The sequence below is a fragment of the Oncorhynchus clarkii genome, unplaced genomic scaffold (genome assembly GCF_045791955.1).
Source record: "Oncorhynchus clarkii lewisi isolate Uvic-CL-2024 unplaced genomic scaffold, UVic_Ocla_1.0 unplaced_contig_2450_pilon_pilon, whole genome shotgun sequence".
Classification (NCBI taxonomy): domain Eukaryota; kingdom Metazoa; phylum Chordata; class Actinopteri; order Salmoniformes; family Salmonidae; genus Oncorhynchus; species Oncorhynchus clarkii.
Genome location: NW_027260984.1, coordinates 159,546 through 181,852, shown reverse-complemented (window position 1 = coordinate 181,852; position 22,307 = coordinate 159,546). Strand labels below are relative to the sequence as shown.

The 22,307-nt window shown below is 41.7% G+C and overlaps 1 protein-coding gene across 2 annotated transcripts in view; it reads right to left on the bottom strand.

Annotated features, from left to right (window-relative positions):
• Positions 1-13,089: 13,089 nt before the first annotated feature.
• LOC139402798 (beta-mannosidase-like) overlaps positions 13,090-22,307 on the bottom strand; it is a 35,382-nt gene continuing 26,164 nt past the window's right edge. The window contains exons 15-17 of one of the 2 annotated variants that reach the window (XM_071146714.1): positions 21,436-21,578; positions 17,159-17,422; positions 13,090-14,549 (exon numbers count right to left, since the gene is read on the bottom strand). In XM_071146714.1, the coding sequence (XP_071002815.1) occupies positions 14,322-14,549; positions 17,159-17,422; positions 21,436-21,578 (635 nt within the window). In that variant the 3' untranslated portion in view covers positions 13,090-14,321. The remainder of the gene's footprint in view (positions 14,550-17,158; positions 17,423-21,435; positions 21,579-22,307) is intronic. The other variant, XM_071146715.1, reaches the window with a different exon arrangement.

The window sequence follows — 22,307 nt, the reverse complement described above, 5'->3', positions numbered from 1 at the left end:
ACCAGCCAGATCTACTGTCTCTATTATATTATGGCAGACCAGCTAGATCTACTGTCTCTATTATATTATGACAGACCAGCTAGATCTACTGTCTCTATTATAATATTACAGACCAGCTAGATCTACTGTCTCTATTATATTATGACGGACCAGCTAGATCTACTGTCTCTATTATATTATAAGAGACCAGCTAGATCTAACGTCTCTATTATATTATGAGAGACCTTTCAGATCTACTGTCTCTATTATAATATGACAGACCATTTAGATCTACTGTCTCTATTATATTATGACAGACCAGCTAGATCTACTGTCTCTATTAAATTATGACAGACCAGCTAGATCTACTGTCTCTATTATATTTTGACAGACCAGCTAGATCTACTGTCTCTATTATAATATGACAGACCAGCTAGATCTACTGTCTCTATTATATTATGACAGACCAGCTAGATCTAATGTCTCTATTATATTATGAGAGACCAGCCAGATCTACTGTCTCTATTATATTATGAGAGACCAGCCAGATCTACTGTCTCTATTATAATATGACAGACCATTTAGATCTACTGTCTCTATTATAATATTACAGACCAGCTAGATCTACTGTCTCTATTATAATATTACAGACCAGCTAGATCTACTGTCTCTATTATATTATGACAGACCATCTAGATCTACTGTCTCTATTATATTTTGACAGAGCAGCTAGATCTACTGTCTCTATTATATTATGACAGACCAGCTAGATCTAATGTCCCTACTATATTATGACAGACCAGCTAGATCTACTGCCTCTATTATATAATGACAGACCAGCTAAATCTACTGTCTCTATTATATTGTGACAGACCAGCTACATCAACTGTCTCTATCATGTTATAACAGACCAGCTAGATCTACTGTCTCTATTATATTATGACAGACCAGCTAGATCTAATGTCTATATTATATTATGAGAGACCAGCTACATATAATGTCTCTATTATATTATGAAAGACCAGCCAGATCTACTGTCTCTATTATAATATGACAGACCATTTAGATCTACTGTCTCTATTATATTATGACAGACCAGCTAGATCTACTGTCTCTATTATATTATGACAGACCAGCAAGATCTACTGTCTCTATTATATTTTGACAGACCAGCTAGATCTACTGTCTCTATTATAATATGACAGACCAGCTAGATCTACTGTCTCTATTATATTATGACAGACCAGCTACATCTAATGTCTCTATTATATTATGAGAGACCAGCCAGATCTACTGTCTCTATATTATTATTAGAGACCAGCCAGATCTACTGTCTCTATTATAATATGACAGACCAGCTAGATCTACTGTCTCTATTATATTATAAGAGACCAGCTAGATCTACTGTCTCTATTATATTATGACAGACCAGCTACATCTAATGTCTCTATTATATTATGAGAGACCAGCCAGATCTACTGTCTCTATATTATTATTAGAGACCAGCCAGATCTACTGTCTCTATTATAATATGACAGACCAGCAAGATCTACTGTCTCTATTATATTTTGACAGACCAGCTAGATCTACTGTCTCTATTATAATATTACAGACCAGCTAGATCTACTGTCTCTATTATAATATTACAGACCAGCTAGATCTACTGTCTCTATTATATTATGACGGACCAGCTAGATCTAATGTCTCTATTATATTATGAGAGACCAGCCAGATCTACTGTCTCTATTATATTATGAGAGCAGCCACATCTACTGTCTCTATTATAATATGACAGACCATTTAGATCTACTGTCTCTATTATAATATTACAGACCAGCTAGATCTACTGTCTCTATTATATTATGACGGACCAGCTAGATCTACTGTCTCTATTATATTATAAGAGACCAGCTAGATCTAACGTCTCTATTATATTATGAGAGACCTTTCAGATCTACTGTCTCTATTATAATATGACAGACCATTTAGATCTACTGTCTCTGTTATATTATGACAGACCAGCTAGATCTACTGTCTCTATTAAATTATGACAGACCAGCTAGATCTACTGTCTCTATTATATTTTGACAGACCAGCTAGATCTACTGTCTCTATTATAATATGACAGACCAGCTAGATCTACTGTCTCTATTATATTATGACAGACCAGCTAGATCTAATGTCTCTATTATATTATGAGAGACCAGCCAGATCTACTGTCTCTATTATATTATGAGAGACCAGCCAGATCTACTGTCTCTATTATAATATGACAGACCATTTAGATCTACTGTCTCTATTATAATATTACAGACCAGCTAGATCTACTGTCTCTATTATAATATTACAGACCAGCTAGATCTACTGTCTCTATTATATTATGACGGACCAGCTAGATCTAATGTCTCTATTATATTATGAGAGACCAGCCAGATCTACTGTCTCTATTATATTATGAGAGCAGCCACATCTACTGTCTCTATTATAATATGACAGACCATTTAGATCTACTGTCTCTATTATAATATTACAGACCAGCTAGATCTACTGTCTCTATTATATTATGACGGACCAGCTAGATCTACTGTCTCTATTATATTATAAGAGACCAGCTAGATCTAACGTCTCTATTATATTATGAGAGACCTTTCAGATCTACTGTCTCTATTATAATATGACAGACCATTTAGATCTACTGTCTCTATTATAATATTACAGACCAGCTAGATCTACTGTCTCTATTATATTATGACGGACCAGCTAGATCTACTGTCTCTATTACGTTATGAGAGACCAGCCAGATCTACTGTCTCTATTATATTATGACGGACCAGCTAGATCTACTGTCTCTATTATATTATGACAGACAAGCCAGATCTACTGTCTCTATTATATTATGACAGACCAGCCAGATCTACTGTCTCTATTATATTATGAGAGACCAGCCAGATCTACTGTCTCTATTATGTTATGAGAGACCAGCCAGATCTACTGTCTCTATTATATTATGGCAGACCAGCTAGTTCTACTGTCTCTATTATATTATGAGAGACCAGCCAGATCTACTGTCTCTATTATATTATGGCAGACCAGCTAGATCTACTGTCTCTATTATATTATGAGAGACCAGCCAGATCTACTGTCTCTATTATATTATGACGGACCAGCTAGATCTACTGTCTCTATTATATTATGACAGACAAGCCAGATCTACTGTCTCTATTATGTTATGACAGACCAGCCAGATCTACTGTCTCTATTATATTAAGAGAGACCAGCCAGATCTACTGTCTCTATTATGTTATGAGAGACCAGCCAGATCTACTGTCTCTATTATGTTATGACAGACCAGCCAGATCTACTGTCTCTATTACGTTATGAGAGACCAGCTAGATCTACTGTCTCTATTATATTATGACAGACCAGCTAGATCTACTGTCTCTATTACGTTATGAGAGACCAGTTAGATCTACTGTCTCTATTACGTTATGAGAGACCAGCTAGATCTACTGTCTCTATTATATTATGACAGACCAGCTAGATCTACTGTCTCTATTACGCTATGAGAGAACAGCCAGATCTACTGTCTCTATTACGTTATGAGAGACCAGCCGGATCTACTGTCTCTATTACGTTATGAGAGACCAGCCAGATCTACTGTCTCTATTATGTTATGACAGACCAGCTAGAACTACTGTCTCTATTACGTTATGACAGACCAGCTAGATCTACTGTCTATATTATATTATGACGGACCACATAGATCTACTGTCTCTGTTATATTATGACAGACCAGCTAGATCTACTGTCTCTATTATATTATGACAGACCATCTAGATCTACTGTCTCTATTATATTTTGACAGAGCAGCTAGATCTACTGTCTCTATTATATTATGACAGACCAGCTAGATCTAATGTCCCTATTATATTATGACAGACCAGCTAGATCTACTGTCTCTATTATATTATGACAGACCAGCTAGATCTACTGCCTCTATTATATAATGACAGACCAGCTAAATCTACTGTCTCTATTATATTGTGACAGACGAGCTACATCAACTGTCTCTATCATGTTATAACAGACCAGCTAGATCTACTGTCTCTATTATATTATGACAGACCAGCTAGATCTAATGTCTATATTATATTATGAGAGACCAGCTACATATAATGTCTCTATTATATTATGAGAGACCAGCCAGATCTGCTGTCTCTATTATAATATGACAGACCATTTAGATCTACTGTCTCTATTATATTATGACAGACCAGCTAGATCTACTGTCTCTATTATATTATGACAGACCAGCTAGATCTACTGTCTCTATTATATTTTGACAGACCAGCTAGATCTACTGTCTCTATTATAATATGACAGACCAGCTAGATCTACTGTCTCTATTATATTATGACAGACCAGCTAGATCTAATGTCTCTATTATATTACGAGAGACCAGCCAGATCTACTGTCTCTATTATATTATGTGAGACCAGCCAGATCTACTGTCTCTATTATAATATGACAGACTTTTTAGATCTTCTGTCTCTATTATAATATTACAGACCAGCTAGATCTACTGTCTCTATTATAATATTACAGACCAGCTAGATCTACTGTCTCTATTATATTATGACGGACCAGCTAGATCTACTGTCTCTATTATATTATGACAGACCAGCTAGATCTAATGTCTCTATTATATTATGACGGACCACATAGATCTACTGTCTCTGTTATATTATGACAGACCAGCTAGATCTACTGTCTCTATTATATTATGACAGACCATCTAGATCTACTGTCTCTATTATATTTTGACAGAGCAGCTAGATCTACTGTCTCTATTATATTATGACAGACCAGCTAGATCTAATGTCCCTATTATATTATGACAGACCAGCTAGATCTACTGTCTCTATTATATTATGACAGACCAGCTAGATCTACTGCCTCTATTATATAATGACAGACCAGCTAAATCTACTGTCTCTATTATATTGTGACAGACGAGCTACATCAACTGTCTCTATCATGTTATAACAGACCAGCTAGATCTACTGTCTCTATTATATTATGACAGACCAGCTAGATCTAATGTCTATATTATATTATGAGAGACCAGCTACATATAATGTCTCTATTATATTATGAGAGACCAGCCAGATCTGCTGTCTCTATTATAATATGACAGACCATTTAGATCTACTGTCTCTATTATATTATGACAGACCAGCTAGATCTACTGTCTCTATTATATTATGACAGACCAGCTAGATCTACTGTCTCTATTATATTTTGACAGACCAGCTAGATCTACTGTCTCTATTATAATATGACAGACCAGCTAGATCTACTGTCTCTATTATATTATGACAGACCAGCTAGATCTAATGTCTCTATTATATTACGAGAGACCAGCCAGATCTACTGTCTCTATTATATTATGTGAGACCAGCCAGATCTACTGTCTCTATTATAATATGACAGACTTTTTAGATCTTCTGTCTCTATTATAATATTACAGACCAGCTAGATCTACTGTCTCTATTATAATATTACAGACCAGCTAGATCTACTGTCTCTATTATATTATGACGGACCAGCTAGATCTACTGTCTCTATTATATTATGACAGACCAGCTAGATCTAATGTCTCTATTATATTATGAGAGACCAGCCAGATCTACTGTCTCTATTATATTATGAGAGACCAGCCACATCTACTGTCTCTATTATAATATGACAGACCATTTAGATCTACTGTCTCTATTATAATATTACAGACCAGCTAGATCTACTGTCTCTATTATATTATGACGGACCAGCTAGATCTACTGTCTCTATTATATTATAAGAGACCAGCTAGATCTAACGTCTCTATTATATTATGAGAGACCTTTCAGATCTACGGTCTCTATTATAATATGACAGACCATTTAGATCTACTGTCTCTATTATAAGATTACAGACCAGCTAGATCTACTGTCTCTATTATATTATGACGGACCAGCTAGATCTACTGTCTATATTATATTATGAGAGACCAGCTACATATAATGTCTCTATTATATTATGAGAGACCAGCCAGATCTACTGTCTCTATTATAATATGACAGACCATTTAGATCTACTGTCTCTATTATATTATGACAGACCAGCTAGATCTACTGTCTCTATTATATTATGACAGACCAGCTAGATCTACTGTCTCAATTATATTATGACAGACCAGCTTGAGCTACTGTCTCTATTATGACAGACCATTGAGATCTTCAGTCTCTATTATAATATGACAGACCAGCTAGATCTACTGTCTCTATTATATAATGACAGACCATCGAGATCTACTGTCTATATTATAATATGACAGACCAGCTAGATCTACTGTCTCTATTATATTATGACAGACCAGCTAGATCTACTGTCTCTATTATATTATGACAGACCAGCTAGATCTACTGTCTATATTATAATATGACAGACCAGCTAGATCTACTGTCTCTATTATATTATGACAGACCAGCTAGATCTACTGTCTCTATTATATTATGACAGACCAGCTAGATCTACTGTCTCTATTATATTATGACAGACCAGCTAAATCTACTGTCTCTATTATAATATGACAGACCAGCTAGATCTACTGTCTCTATTATATTATGACAGACCATCGAGATCTACTGTCTCTATTATATTATGACAGACCAGCTAGATCTACTGTCTCTATTATATTATGACAGACCAGCTAGATCTACTGTCTCTATTATATTATAACAGACCAGCTAGATCTACTGTCTCTATTATAATATGACAGACCAGCTAGATCTACTGTCTCTATTATATTATAACAGACCAGCTAGATCTACTGTCTCTATTATAATATGACAGACCAGCTAGATGTACTGTCTCTACTATATTATGACAGACCAGCTAGATCTACTGTCTCTATTATATTATGACAGACCAGCTAGATCTACTCTCTCTATTATAATATGACAGACCAGCTAGATCTGTCTCTATTATATTATGACAGACCAGCTAGATCTACTGTCTCTATTATAATGACAGACCAGCTAGATCTGTCTCTATTATATTATGACAGACCAGCTAGATCTACTGTCTCTATTACATTATGACAGACCAGCTAGATCTACTGTCTCTATTATATTATGACAGACCAGCTAGATCTACTGTCTCTATTATATTATAACAGACCAGCTAGATCTACTGTCTCTATTATAATATGACAGACCAGCTAGATCGGTCTCTATTATATTATGACAGACCAGCTAGATCTACTGTCTCTATTACATTATGACAGACCAGCTAGATCTACTGTCTCTATTATAATATGACAGACCAGCTAGATCTACTGTCTCTATTATATTATGACAGACCAGCTAGATCTACTGTCTCTATTATATTATGACAGACCAGCTAGATCTACTCTCTCTATTATAATATGACAGACCAGCTAGATCTGTCTCTATTATATTATGACAGACCAGCTAGATCTACTGGCTCTATTATAATGACAGACCAGCTAGATCTGTCTCTATTATATTATGACAGACCAGCTAGATCTACTGTCTCTATTACATTATGACAGACCAGCTAGATCTACTGTCTCTATTACATTATGACAGACCAGCTAGATCTACTGTCTCTATTATAATATGACAGACCAGCTAGATCTACTGTCTCTATTATATTATGACAGACCAGCTAGATATAATTTCTCTATTATATTATGACAGACCAGCTAGATCTACTGTCTCTATTATATTATGACAGACCAGCTTGATCTACTGTCTCTATTATATTGTGACAGACCAGCTAGATCTACTGTCTCAATTATATTATGACAGACCAGCTTGAGCTACTATCTCTATTAAGACAGACCATCGAGATCGTCTGTCTCTATTATAATATGACAGACCAGCTAGATCTACTGTCTCTATTATATTATGACAGACCATCGAGATCTACTGTCTATATTATAATATGACAGACCAGCTAGATCTACTGTCTCTATTATATTATGACAGACCAGCTAGATCTACTGTGTCTATTATATTATGACAGACCAGCTAGATCTACTGTCTCTATTATATTATGACAGACCAGCTAAATCTACTGTCTCTATTATAATATGACAGACCAGCTAGATCTACTGTCTCTATTATATTATGACAGACCAGCTAGATCTACTGTCTCTATTATATTTTGACAGACCAGCTAGATCTACTGTCTCTATTATATTAAGACAGACCAGCTAGATCTGTCTCTATTATATTATGACAGACCAGCTAGATCTACGGTCTCTATTATATTGTGACAGACCAGCTAGATATACTGACTCTATTATATTATGACAGACCATCTAGATCTACTGTCTCTATTATAATATGACAGACCAGCTAGATCTACTGTCTCTATTATATTATGACAGACCAGCTTGATCTACTGTCTCTATTATATTGTGACAGACCAGCTAGATCTACTGTCTCAATTATATTATGACAGACCAGCTTGAGCTACTATCTCTATTAAGACAGACCATCGAGATCTTCTGTCTCTATTATAATATGACAGACCAGCTAGATCTACTGTCTCTATTATATTATGACAGACCATCGAGATCTACTGTCTATATTATAATATGACAGACCAGCTAGATCTACTGTCTCTATTATATTATGACAGACCAGCTAGATCTACTGTGTCTATTATATTATGACAGACCAGCTAGATCTACTGTCTCTATTATATTATGACAGACCAGCTAAATCTACTGTCTCTATTATAATATGACAGACCAGCTAGATCTACTGTCTCTATTATATTAAGACAGACCAGCTAGATCTGTCTCTATTATATTATGACAGACCAGCTAGATCTACGGTCTCTATTATATTGTGACAGACCAGCTAGATATACTGACTCTATTATATTATGACAGACCATCTAGATCTACTGTCTCTATTATAATATGACAGACCAGCTAGATCTACTGTCTCTATTATATTATGGCAAACCAGCTAGATCTACTGTCGATATTATAATATGACAAACGAGCTAGATCTACTGTCTCTATTATATTATGAGAGACCAGCTAGATCTACTGTCGATATTATAATATGACAGACGAGCTAGATCTACTGTCTCTATTATATTATGAGAGACCAGCTAGATCTACTATCTCTATTATATTATGACAGACTAGCTAGATCTACTGACTCTATTATATTATGACAGACCATCTAGATCTACTGTCGATATTATAATATGACAGACGAGCTAGATCTACTGTCTCTATTATATTATGAGAGACCTGCTAGATCTACTATCTCTATTATATTATGACAGACCAGCTAGATCTACTGTCTCTATTATATTATGTATCTGCTCTGTCAGAAACAGACTCCATGAGGGTGGTATGAGGGCCCGACGTCCACAGGTGGGGGTTGGGCTACAGCCCAACACCGTGCAGGACGTTTGGCATTTGCCAGAGAACACCAAGATTGGCAAATTCGCCAATGGCGCCCTGTGCTCTTCACAGATGAAAGCAGGTTCACACTGACAGACGTGACAGTCTGGAGATGCCGTGGCGAACGTTCTGCTGCCTGCAACATCCTCCAGCATGACCGGTTTGGCAGTGGGTCAGTCATGGTGTGGGGTGGCATTTCTTTGGGGGGCTGCACAGCCCTCCATGTGCTCGCCAGAGGTAGCCTGACTGCCATTAGGTACCGAGATGAGATCCTCAGACCCCTTGTGAGACCATATGCTGGTGCGGTTGGCCCTGGGTTCCTCCTAATGCAAGACAATGCTAGACCTCATGTGGCTGGAGTGTGTCAGCAGTTCCTGCAAGAGGAATGCTATGGACTGGCCCGCCCGTTCCCCAGACCTGAATCCAATTGAGCACATCTGGGACATCATGTCTCGCTCCATCCACCAACGCCACGTTGCACCACAGACTGTCCAGGAGTTGGCGGATGCTTTAGTCCAGGTCTGGGAGGAGATCCCTCAGGAGACCATCCGCCACCTCATCAGGAGCATGCCCAGACGTTGTAGGGAGGTTATACAGGCACGTGGAGGACACACACTACTGAGCCTCATTTTGACTTGTTTTAAGGACATTACATCAAAGTTGAATCAGCCTGTAGTGTGGTTTTCCACTTTAATTTTGAGTGTGACTCCAAATCCAGACCTCCATGGGTTGATACATTTGATTTCCATTAATAATTTGTGTGATTTTGTTGTCAGCACATTCACCTATGTAAATAAAAAAGTATTTAATAAGAATATTTCATTCATTCAGATCTAGGATGTGTTATTTTAGTGTTCCCTTTATTTTTTTGAGCAGTGTATATATAATGTAGCTTTGATTTGACTGAACATCTTACTTTCACAATCTTAGCTAGCAGTCATCATCATGAATCAAGTTGACAATCTACTGGCAAATCCTTTTCCATCCTTGTCATATGAAGAGAAATTATGACGAGAAAATACGTTTTGAACAGTCAACCCAACTCAGAACTCAGGCCTCTGAGTTCCCTGTTGTATTGAAAGCATCATATATCCAGAGAATGCCAGACTTTGATGACAAAGTTTGCCGACGAAGGACCGCCGCGCCACCATCCTGTTCAAGTCAGCACAGCACAACAAGGTGAGTCCACAATATGCCTTGTGTGCTGCTGCATAAATGATGTAATATGCCAGGGAGATATATATACTGTAGCTAAGAAACTAATACTAAGTCTATGTTGTGTTGTAAGCTGTTAGTAGCCCATGTGCCTCACCCTAATAATTTGGTCCCCTTTCCCCTCAAAATTTAAGACTACTGTTCTGACTTGGTGGTGCAGGTGAACACTGCTCGTCTCATTGGTGCGTAATGATGACTGACCTTCTAATTGACGTGTTGTGTAGCCAATACATAATGTAGAATGATGAAACACGTTTGGTTGCCTTCTAGAGTGGCTTAGGATTGCACAGAAACCGAACTTGACCGGGTTAAAAAAATAAAAAATAATTCCCGATTAGATTTTGTTGCAAGTTGATAGAGTCGGAATTCATGCAAAACACTGTATACTACATGGATCATGTTTGAATATAAACATTTATTTTATCAAACACAACTATGCAACATTTTATCTCTGGGACCCTCAGGGTGACAAATCAGAGCAAGATTACTGAATGTAGTCAGTCAGAAGTCAGAAGTGACTGTAAATTGTAGTTGCCTTGATAAAAGTGTTTTGTTGTTTTACAGTAACCTCAAACAATAGCATGGTATTTTTTCGCTGTAACAGCTACTGTAAATTGGACACTTCAGTTAGATTAACAATCATTTAAGTTTTCTGACGATATAAAACATGTCTATGTCCCGGAAAGTTGGCTGTTGTTTACAACGCCATTCTAGTCACATTTCGCATATTGAGGAGCAACTGTCCCTATTTCGAGAAAGTGATTCTGTAGAGGTTACTTCGTTCGTCCTGTGATGTTCACTGAATCAACACTAGTCGGGCTATCCTATCCTGTCCTATTCTGTCCTGTCCTATTCTATCCTGTCCTGTCCTCTCAGTAGTTGCAGTGACAGAAAACACTGTAGCAGTTCAAAGCTCACAGATATGGAGCTGACCACCCACACACTTTATTTAAGACCAGAACATTACAACCTCTGGGTATCAGACAGATAAAGATCATTGGAATGTATGAACATTGATTACAACATTACTTAACACTCCTAGACCCAATGATCTACAGTAATCCTATTTCCTGTAGGCTCCTAGACCCAATGATCTACAGTAGTCCTATTTGCTATAGGCTCCTGACCCAATGATCTACAGTAGTCCTATTTACTGTAGGCTCTTAGACCTACAGTAGTCCTATTTACTGTAGGCTCCTAGACCCAATGATCTACAGTAGTCCTATTTACTGTAGGCTCCTAGACCCAATGACCTACAGTAGTCCTATTTACCGTAGGCTCTTAGACCTACAGTAGTCCTATTTACCGTAGGCTCCTAGACCCAATGACCTACAGTAGTCCGTTTTACTGTAGGCTCCTAGACCCAATGACCTACAGTAGTCCTATTTACTGTAGGCTCTTAGACCTACAGTAGTCCTATTTACTGTAGGCTCCTAGACCCAATGATCTACATTAGTCCTATTTACTATAGGCTCCTAGACCCATTGATCTACATTAGTTAGTGTATGTAAAGCCTTACCCACAACATTGGACTTTCCTTGTAGTCTGAAATAGACAAATCTAAATTGTAGCAAAATAAAACCGTACAAAATATATCTCCATTTACTTTATTAATGCAAATTCCTTCACTTGTATCTTATTTACAACAAATCCCACACACAACATTGTCGAATCCAACTGACAGAGAATTTTGGGGTTTCTCATGTCTCAGTACTCATCTCTGAGAGGTTAGGGAGAGGGTCTCAGTACTCATCTCAGAGAGAGGTTAGGGAGAGGGTCTCAGTACTCATCTCAGAGAGAGGTTAGGGAGAGGGTCTCAGTACTCATCTCAGAGAGAGGTTAGGGAGAGGGTCTCAGTACTCATCTCAGAGAGAGGTTAGGGAGAGGGTCTCAGTACTCATCTCAGAGAGAGGTTAGGGAGAGGGTCTCAGTACTCATCTCAGAGAGAGGTTAGGGAGAGGGTCTCAGTACTCATCTCAGAGAGAGATTAGGGAGAGGGTCTCAGTACTCATCTCAGAGAGAGGTTAGGGAGAGGGTCTCAGTACTCATCTCAGAGAGAGGTTAGGGAGAGGGTCTCAGTACTCATCTCAGAGAGAGGTTAGGGAGAGGGTCTCAGTACTCATCTCAGAGAGAGGTTAGGGAGAGGGTCTCAGTACTCATCTCAGAGAGAGGTTAGGGAGAGGGTCTCAGTACTCATCTCAGAGAGAGATTAGGGAGAGGGTCTCAGTACTCATCTCAGAGAGAGGTTAGGGAGAGGGTCTCAGTACTCATCTCAGAGAGAGGTTAGGGAGAGGGTCTCAGTACTCATCCTAGAGAGAGGTTAGGGAGAGGGTCTCAGTACTCATCTCAGAGAGAGGTTAGGGAGAGGGTCTCAGTACTCATCTCTGAGAGGTTAGGGAGAGGGTCTCAGTACTCATCTCTGAGAGGTTAGGGAGAGGGTCTCAGTACTCATCTCAGAGAGGTTAGGGAGAGGGTCTCAGTACTCATCTCAGAGAGGTTAGGGAGAGGGTCTCAGTACTCATCTCAGAGAGGTTAGGGAGAGGGTCTCAGTACTCATCTCAGAGAGGTTAGGGAGAGGGTCTCAGTCAGGGCTTTACATCTTTTTTAAATTAATCATTGGTAGCACTGGTGCTCCCTACTTTAAACAATTAGGAGCACCACATGAAATTTAGGTGCACCAGAAAATTTGATTTTTGTAAAATTGATTGAGTTGCAGGCGAAGCGTGGCTAAATGTGACCACACCTCCGTTTAGGGTACAGATGTAAGGTACTCCCGTTACTCCCATGTAGTTAGTTGGTATCCTCAGTAATTAGCCTGACGTCTGGAGGTATCCTCAGTAATTAGCCTGACGTCTGGAGGTATCCTCAGTAATTAGCCTGACGTCTGGCGGTATCCTCAGTAATTAGCCTGATGTCTGGCGGTATCCTCAGTAATTAGCCTGACTTCTGGAGGTATCCTCAGTAATTAGCCTGATGTCTGGAGGTATCCTCAGTAATTAGCCTCTTCTGGAGGTATCCTCAGTAATTAGCCTGACTTCTGGAGATATCCTCAGTAATTAGCCTGATGTCTGGAGGTATCCTCAGTAATTAGCCTGACTTCTGGAGGTATCCTCAGTAATTAGCCTGACTTCTGGAGATATCCTCAGTAATTAGCCTGATGTCTGGAGGTATCCTCAGTAATTAGCCTGATGTCTGGAGGTATCCTCAGTAATTAGCCTGACTTCTGAAGGTATCCTCAGTAATTAGCCTGACTTCTGGCGGTATCCTCAGTAATTAGCCTCTTCTGGAGGTATCCTCAGTAATTAGCCTGACTTCTGGAGATATCCTCAGTAATTAGCCTGATGTCTGGAGGTATCCTCAGTAATTAGCCTGACTTCTGGCGGTATCCTCAGTAATTAGCCTGACTTCTGGCGGTATACTCATCTCAGAGAGAGGTTAGGGAGAAGGTCACAGTACTCATCTCAGAGAGGTTAGGGAGAGGGTATTGGGTTAACTGCTGGGTACTGGGTAGTGGTTCAGTAAGTACGTCCAAAATGGCACCCTATTCCTTATATAGTGTACAACACATAGAGCTCTGGTCTAAAGTTGTGCACTATGTAGGGTATAGGATGCCACTTGATACACAAGATAGTCAGTACACATCTCTCAATGACGTAACAGTCAGTGCCTGGGCTAGCTGCTGGGTACTGGTGGGACCCCAGGGGTTAAAGGTGACTGTTCTGTTCCTGGTGACCATGAGGAATCCGTTGGTGTCGAATCGTCCTGGGACGTCCCCCACATCCAGCCATACGAAAGCTGCTACGGCAGAGGACTGCAGGGTCACGGTGTATCCTCCCATCTCGTCCTGCTGCACCTCGGCCTGAGAGGAGAGAGAGAGAGGTCACTATGGAAGTCATACTGACCACCCAGAGAGAGAGAGGTCACTATGGAAGTCATACTGACCACCCAGAGAGAGAGAGGTCACTATGGAAGTCATACTGACCATTCAGAGAGAGAGAGGTCACTATGGAAGTCATACTGACCACCCAGAGAGAGAGAGGTCACTATGGAAGTCATACTGACCACCCAGAGAGAGAGAGGTCACTATGGAAGTCATACTGACCATTCAGAGAGAGAGAGGTCACTATGGAAGTCATACTGACCATTCAGAGAGAGAGAGGTCACTATGGAAGTCATACTGACCATTCAGAGAGAGAGAGGTCACTATGGAAGTCATACTGACCATTCAGAGAGAGAGAGAGGTCACTATGGAAGTCATACTGACCATTCAGAGAGAGAGAGAGGTCACTATGGAAGTCATACTGACCATTCAGAGAGAGAGAGAGGTCACTATGGAAGTCATACTGACCATTCAGAGAGAGAGAGAGGTCACTATGGAAGTCATACTGACCATTCAGAGAGAGAGAGAGGTCACTATGGAAGTCATACTGACCATTCAGAGAGAGAGAGAGGTCACTATGGAAGTCATACTGACCATTCAGAGAGACAGGGGGCTGAAAATAGAGCATTCCTGGTCCATTACTAATAATACCCTATTCATAATGTGTTATAAACACCGTGTGAACTATGCGTAATGCATTATAATGCACAACCAATAACAATCTGTATATTAACCCAGACTACCCTAAGAGCATATACATTAGTCCTCCTGCCGTCCCAGAGAGACAGGGAGGGTGAAACATAGCACTCCTTATCTATTCAATAACAATCTGTATATTAACCCAGACTACCCTAAGAGCATATACATTAGTCCTCCTGCCGTCCCAGAGAGACAGGGAGGGTGAAACATAGCACTCCTTATCTATTCAATAACAATCTGTATATTAACCCAGACTACCCTAAGAGCATATACATTAGTCCTCCTGCCGTCCCAGAGAGACAGGGAGGGTGAAACATAGCACTCCTTATCTATTCAATAACAATCTGTATATTAACCCAGACTACCCTAAGAGCATATACATTAGTCCTCCTGCCGTCCCAGAGAGACAGGGAGGGGGAAACATAGCACTCCTTATCTATTCAATAACAATCTGTATATTAACCCAGACTACCCTAAGAGCATATACATTAGTCCTCCTGCCGTCCCAGAGAGACAGGGAGGGTGAAACATAGCACTCCTTATCTATTCAATAACAATCTGTATATTAACCCAGACTACCCTAAGAGCATATACATTAGTCCTCCTGCCGTCCCAGAGAGACAGGGAGGGTGAAACATAGCACTCCTTATCTATTCAATAACAATCTGTATATTAACCCAGACTACCCTAAGAGCATATACATTAGTCCTCCTGCCGTCCCAGAGAGACAGGGAGGGTGAAACATAGCACTCCTTATCTATTCAATAACAATCTGTATATGAACCCAGACTACCCTAAGAGCATATACATTAGTCCTCCTGCCGTCCCAGAGAGACAGGGAGGGTGAAACATAGCACTCCTTATCTATTCAATAACAATCTGTATATTAACCCAGACTACCCTAAGAGCATATACATTAGTCCTCCTGCCGTCCCAGAGAGACAGGGAGGGGGAAACATAGCACTCCTTATCTATTCAATAACAATCTGTATATTAACCCAGACTACCCTAAGAGCATATACATTAGTCCTCCTGCCATCCCAGAGAGACAGGGAGGGGGAAACATAGCACTCCTTATCTATTCAATAACAATCTGTATATGAACCCAGACTACCCTAAGAGCATATACATTAGTCCTCCTGCCGTCCCAGAGAGACAGGGAGGGTGAAACATAGCACTCCTTATCTATTCAATAACAATCTGTATATTAACCCAGACTACCCTAAGAGCATATACATTAGTCCTCCTGCCGTCCCAGAGAGACAGGGAGGGTGAAACATAGCACTCCTTATCTATTCAATAACAATCTGTATATTAACCCAGACTACCCTAAGAGCATATACATTAGTCCTCCTGCCGTCCCAGAGAGACAGGGAGGGTGAAACATAGCACTCCTTATCTATTCAATAACAATCTGTATATGAACCCAGACTACCCTAAGAGCATATACATTAGTCCTCCTGCCGTCCCAGAGAGACAGGGAGGGTGAAACATAGCACTCCTTATCTATTCAATAACAATCTGTATATTAACCCAGACTACCCTAAGAGCATATACATTAGTCCTCCTGCCGTCCCAGAGAGACAGGGAGGGTGAAACATAGCACTCCTTATCTATTCAATAACAATCTGTATATTAACCCAGACTACCCTAAGAGCATATACATTAGTCCTCCTGCCGTCCCAGAGAGACAGGGAGGGTGAAACATAGCACTCCTTATCTATTCAATAACAAGCTGTATATGAACCCAGACTACCCTGTAGGAGATCCAGCGGACAAATATGATTGATGATTGATTGACAGAATTAGAAGCAGAACTCATGATGATGCGGTCAGGTCAGTTGTGGTGATGTCATTGTCACTAGTTGTGTCCAGTCAGTCCATCTTACTGTGATGTTGGGTCTCAGCATCCGCTGGGCATTTTTGGGTGAGCTGAGGAAGAGGTGGTTAATGGGACCTTGCTGGCTGTTGACGTCCTCAAGGTGAAAGGTCAGGAGACAGGTGAGGCGGGTACAGCTCCCGCGCCCACACCCCGCCAGCAGGGCTGAGATTGTCTGTTTGTGGATGACCTCAGCACTTCCTCCTTCCACAAGCACCAATCCGGAAGCCACAGTGCACACAGGATCCAGACTGCTCCACTCATAGACTGAAACCTGACGACAAGATACATCAGTCTACAATCAGTACTCTGTCACTGATGGTGTTGGAACACAGGTATCCACCTGCCAGAGGAACACAGTTATCCACCTGCCAGAGGAACACAGTTATCCACCTGCCAGAGGACTACAGAGGAACACAGTTATCCACCTGCCAGAGGACTACAGAGGAACACAGTTATCCACCTGCCAGAGGACTACAGAGGAACACAGTTATCCACCTGCCAGAGGACTACAGAGGAACACAGTTATCCATGTAGCCTGCCTGGGGACTACAGAGGAACACAGTTATCCACCTGCCAGAGGACTACAGAGGAACACAGTTATCCACCTGCCAGAGGACTACAGAGGAACACAGTTATCCACCTGCCAGAGGACTACAGAGGAACACAGTTATCCACCTGCCAGAGGACTACAGAGGAACACAGTTATCCATATAGCCTGCCTGGGGACTACAGAGGAACACAGTTATCCATGTAGCCTGCCTGGGGACTACAGAGGAACACAGTTATCCATGTAGCCTGCCTGGGGACTACAGAGGAACACAGTTATCCATGTAGCCTGCCTGGGGACTACAGAGGAACACAGTTATCCATGTAGCCTGCCTGGGGACTACAGAGGAACACAGTTATCCACCTGCCAGAGGACTACAGAGGAACACAGTTATCCACCTGCCAGAGGACTACAGAGGAACACAGTTATCCACCTCTTAGAGGACTACAGAGGAACACAGTTATCCACCTGCCAGAGGACTACAGAGGAACACAGTTATCCACCTGCCAGAGGACAACAAAGGAACAAAGTTATCCATGTGCCAGAGGAACACAGTTATCCATGTAGCCTGCCTGGGGACTACAGAGGAACACAGTTATCCACCTGCCAGAGGACTACAGAGGAACACAGTTATCCATGTAGCCTGCCTGGGGACTACAGAGGAACACAGTTATCCATGTAGCCTGCCTGGGGACTACAGAGGAACACAGTTATGCACCTGCCTGGGGACTACAGAGGAACACAGTTATCCATGTAGCCTGAATGGGGACTACAGAGGAACATAGTTATCCATGTAACCTGCCTGGGGACTACAGAGGAACACAGTTATCCACTTAGCCTGCCAGGGGACTACAGAGGAACACAGTTATCCATGTAGCCTGCCTGGGGACTACAGAGGAACATAGTTATCCATGTAGCCTGCCTGGGGACTACAGAGGAACATAGTTATCCACCCGCCAGAGGACTACAGAGGAACACAGTTATCCATGTAGCCTGCCTGGGGACTACAGAGGAACATAGTTATCCATGTAGCCTGCCTGGGGACTACAGAGGAACACAGTTATCCATGTAGCCTGCCTGGGGACTACAGAGGAACACAGTTATCCACCTGCCAGAGGACTACAGAGGAACACAGTTATCCATGTAGCCTGCCTGGGGACTACGGAGGAACACAGTTATCCACCTGCCAGAGGACAACAGAGGAACACAGTTATCCACCTGCCAGAGGACTACAGAGGAACACAGTTATCCATGTAGCCTGCCTGGGGACTACAGAGGAACACAGTTATCCACTTAGCCTGCCTGGGGACTACGGAGGAACACAGTTATCCATGTAGCCTGCCTGGGGACTACAGAGGAACACAGTTATCCATGTAGCCTGCCTGGGGACTACAGAGGAACACAGTTATCCACCTGCCAGAGGACTACAGAGGAACACAGTTATCCATGTAGCCTGCCTGGGGACTACGGAGGAACACAGTTATCCACCTGCCAGAGGACTACAGAGGAACACAGTTATCCATGTAGCGTGCCTGGGGACTACAGAGGAACACAGTTATCCATGTAGCCTGCCTGGGGACTACAGAGGAACATAGTTATCCATGTAGCCTGCCTGGGGACTACAGAGGAACACAGTTATCCATGTAGTCTGCCTGGGGACTACAGAGGAACACAGTTATCCACCTGCCAGAGGACTACAGAGGAACACAGTTATCCACCTGCCAGAGGACTACAGAGGAACACAGTTATCCACCTGCCAGAGGACTACAGAGGAACACAGTTATCCACCTGCCAGAGGAACACAGTTATCCACCTGCCAGAGGAACACAGTTATCCACCTGCCAGAGGACTACAGAGGAACACAGTTATCCATGTAGCCTGCCTGGGGACTACAGAGGAACACAGTTATCCATGTAGCCGGCCTGGGGACTACGGAGGAACACAGTTATCCATGTAGCCTGCCTGGGGACTACAGAGGAACACAGTTATCCATGTAGCCTGCCTGGGGACTACAGAGGAACACAGTTATCCATGTAGCCTGCCTGGGGACTACAGAGGAACATAGTTATCCATGTAGCCTGCCTGGGGACTACAGAGGAACACAGTTATCCATGTAGCCTGCCTGGGGACTATGGAGGAACATAGTTATCCATGTAGCCTGCCTGGGGACTACAGAGGAACACAGTTATCCATGTAGCCTGCCTGGGGACTACAGAGGAACACAGTTATCCACTTAGCCTGCCTGGGGACTACGGAGGAACACAGTTATCCATGTAGCCTGCCTGGGGACTACGGAGGAACACAGTTATCCATGTAGCCTGCCTGGGGACTACGGAGGAACACAGTTATAACCACTTAGCCTGCCTGGGGACTACAGAGGAACACAGTTATCCATGTAGCCTGCCTGGGGACTACAGAGGAACACAGTTATCCATGTAGCCTGCCTGGGGACTACAGTGGAACATAGTTATCCATGTAGCCTGCCTGGGGACTACAGAGGAACACAGTTATCCATGTAGCCTGCCTGGGGACTACAGAGGAACACAGTTATCCATGTAGCCTGCCTGGGGACTACGGAGGAACACAGTTATCCATGTAGCCTGCCTGGGGACTACGGAGGAACACAGTTATCCACTTAGCCTGCCTGGGGACTACAGAGGAACACAGTTATCCACTTAGCCTGCCAGGGGACTCCAAGCGGGCTGTCATGTGCTTTTTACTTAGGAGTGGCTTCCGTCTGGCCACTCTACCATAAAGACCTGATTGGTGGAGTGCTGCAGAGATGGTTGTTCTTTTGGAAGGTTTTCCCCATCTCCACAGAAGAACTCTGGAGCTCTGTCAGAGTGACCATCCCTGACCAAGGAAGGCCCTCCTCCCCCGATTGCTCAGTTTGGCCAGGCAGCCAGTTCTAGGAAGAGTCTTGGTGGTTCCAAACTTCTTCCATTTAAGAATGATTGAGGCCACTGTGTTATATCGGGACCGACATTTTTTGGTACCCTTCCCCAGATCTGTGCCTCGACACAATCCTGTCTCAGACCTCTACGGACAATTCCTTCGACCTCATGGCTTGGTTTTTGCTCAGACATGCACTGTCAACTGTGGGACCTTTATATAGACAGGTGTGTGCCTTTCCAAATCATGTCCAATCAAATTAATTTACCACAGGTGGACTCCAATCAAGTTGTAGAAACATCTCAAGGATGATCAATGGAAACAGGATGCACCTGAGCTCAATTTCAAGTCTCATAGCAAAGGGTCTGAATACTTATGTAAATAAGGTATCTATTATTATTTCTTTTTCATTAATTAGCTAATATTTTTAAATGTGTTTTTGCTTTGTCATTATGGGTTATTGTGATGTCATTATGGGTTATTGTGATGTCATTATGGGTTATTGTGATGTCATTATGGGTTATTGTGATGTCATTATGGGTTATTGTGTGTAGATTGATGAGGGGAAAAAATACATGTAATCCATTTTAGAATAAGGCTGTAACGTAACAAAATGTGGATAAAGTCAAGGAGTCTGAATACTTTCCGAATGCACTGTAGATCAATATTGGAATGATTTATTTTATACAGAATTTTTTGCTAATCTTTAGGCTGCCAATAATTATGGATCTGACTGTACATGCATAAACAGGCATGTTTCTGTGTATTGGGTTTTTAATTAACTCAATGTGGTATTGAGAAATAGTTATTTGATGTGTTAAAAATGACGAGAGGGGTCAACGTACCACAGTCCTGAGGTGAAGGTCGTGGCTCAGGTCAGACACAGCATAGACCACCAGACTACCCTGGTCCTCAAAGCCCACCGGAAGCACAGGAGAGAAGAAGTCCTTGGCAAAGTAATGGAGCATCTTCCACTTCCCACCAAACTCTGCAGACGGAAGAAGAAGAACAGATGTGAAACCTGGTCTCCCATGGGAGAAACCAACGTCTTGACAGTGAGACCAAGAGGCAATTTCCCCTTCCGCGGTGCAATTTCCCCTTCCGCGGTGCAATTTCCCCTTCCGCGGTGCAATTTCCCCTTCCGCGGTGCAATGTCCCCTTCCGCGGTGCAATGTCCCCTTCCGCGGTGCAATGTCCCCTTCCGCGGAGCAATTTCCCCTTCCGCGGTGCAATTTCCCCATCGCCGAGGGTGACTGAGTATTTGCTACTCCTCTACAAAAAGAAAAATATTGGTTGGCAACAAGCCTATCTACCAAACAATCAACCAATCGACTAATTGGAGTAAGCCCTGAATGGTATGAGGGTAGATACCTTGATATTTAAACTATTTCCACTCGTCACCCATATTTATGAGCTGGTATGCTATTTGTATAATTATCAACTATAGGAGATATGTCATTCGTTGAAGGAGTTTGTCTAGCAGGAGGTTTATCTAGCAGGAGGATTATCTAGCAGGAGGTTATCTATAGCAGGAGGTTATCTAGCAGGAGGATATATAGCAGGAGGTTCCTAGCAGGAGGATTATCTAGCAGGAGGATTATCTAGCAGGAGGTTATCTATAGCAGGAGGTTATCTAGCAGGAGGATATATAGCAGGAGGTTCCTAGCAGGAGGATTATCTAGCAGGAGGATTATCTATAGCAGGAGGTTATCTAGCA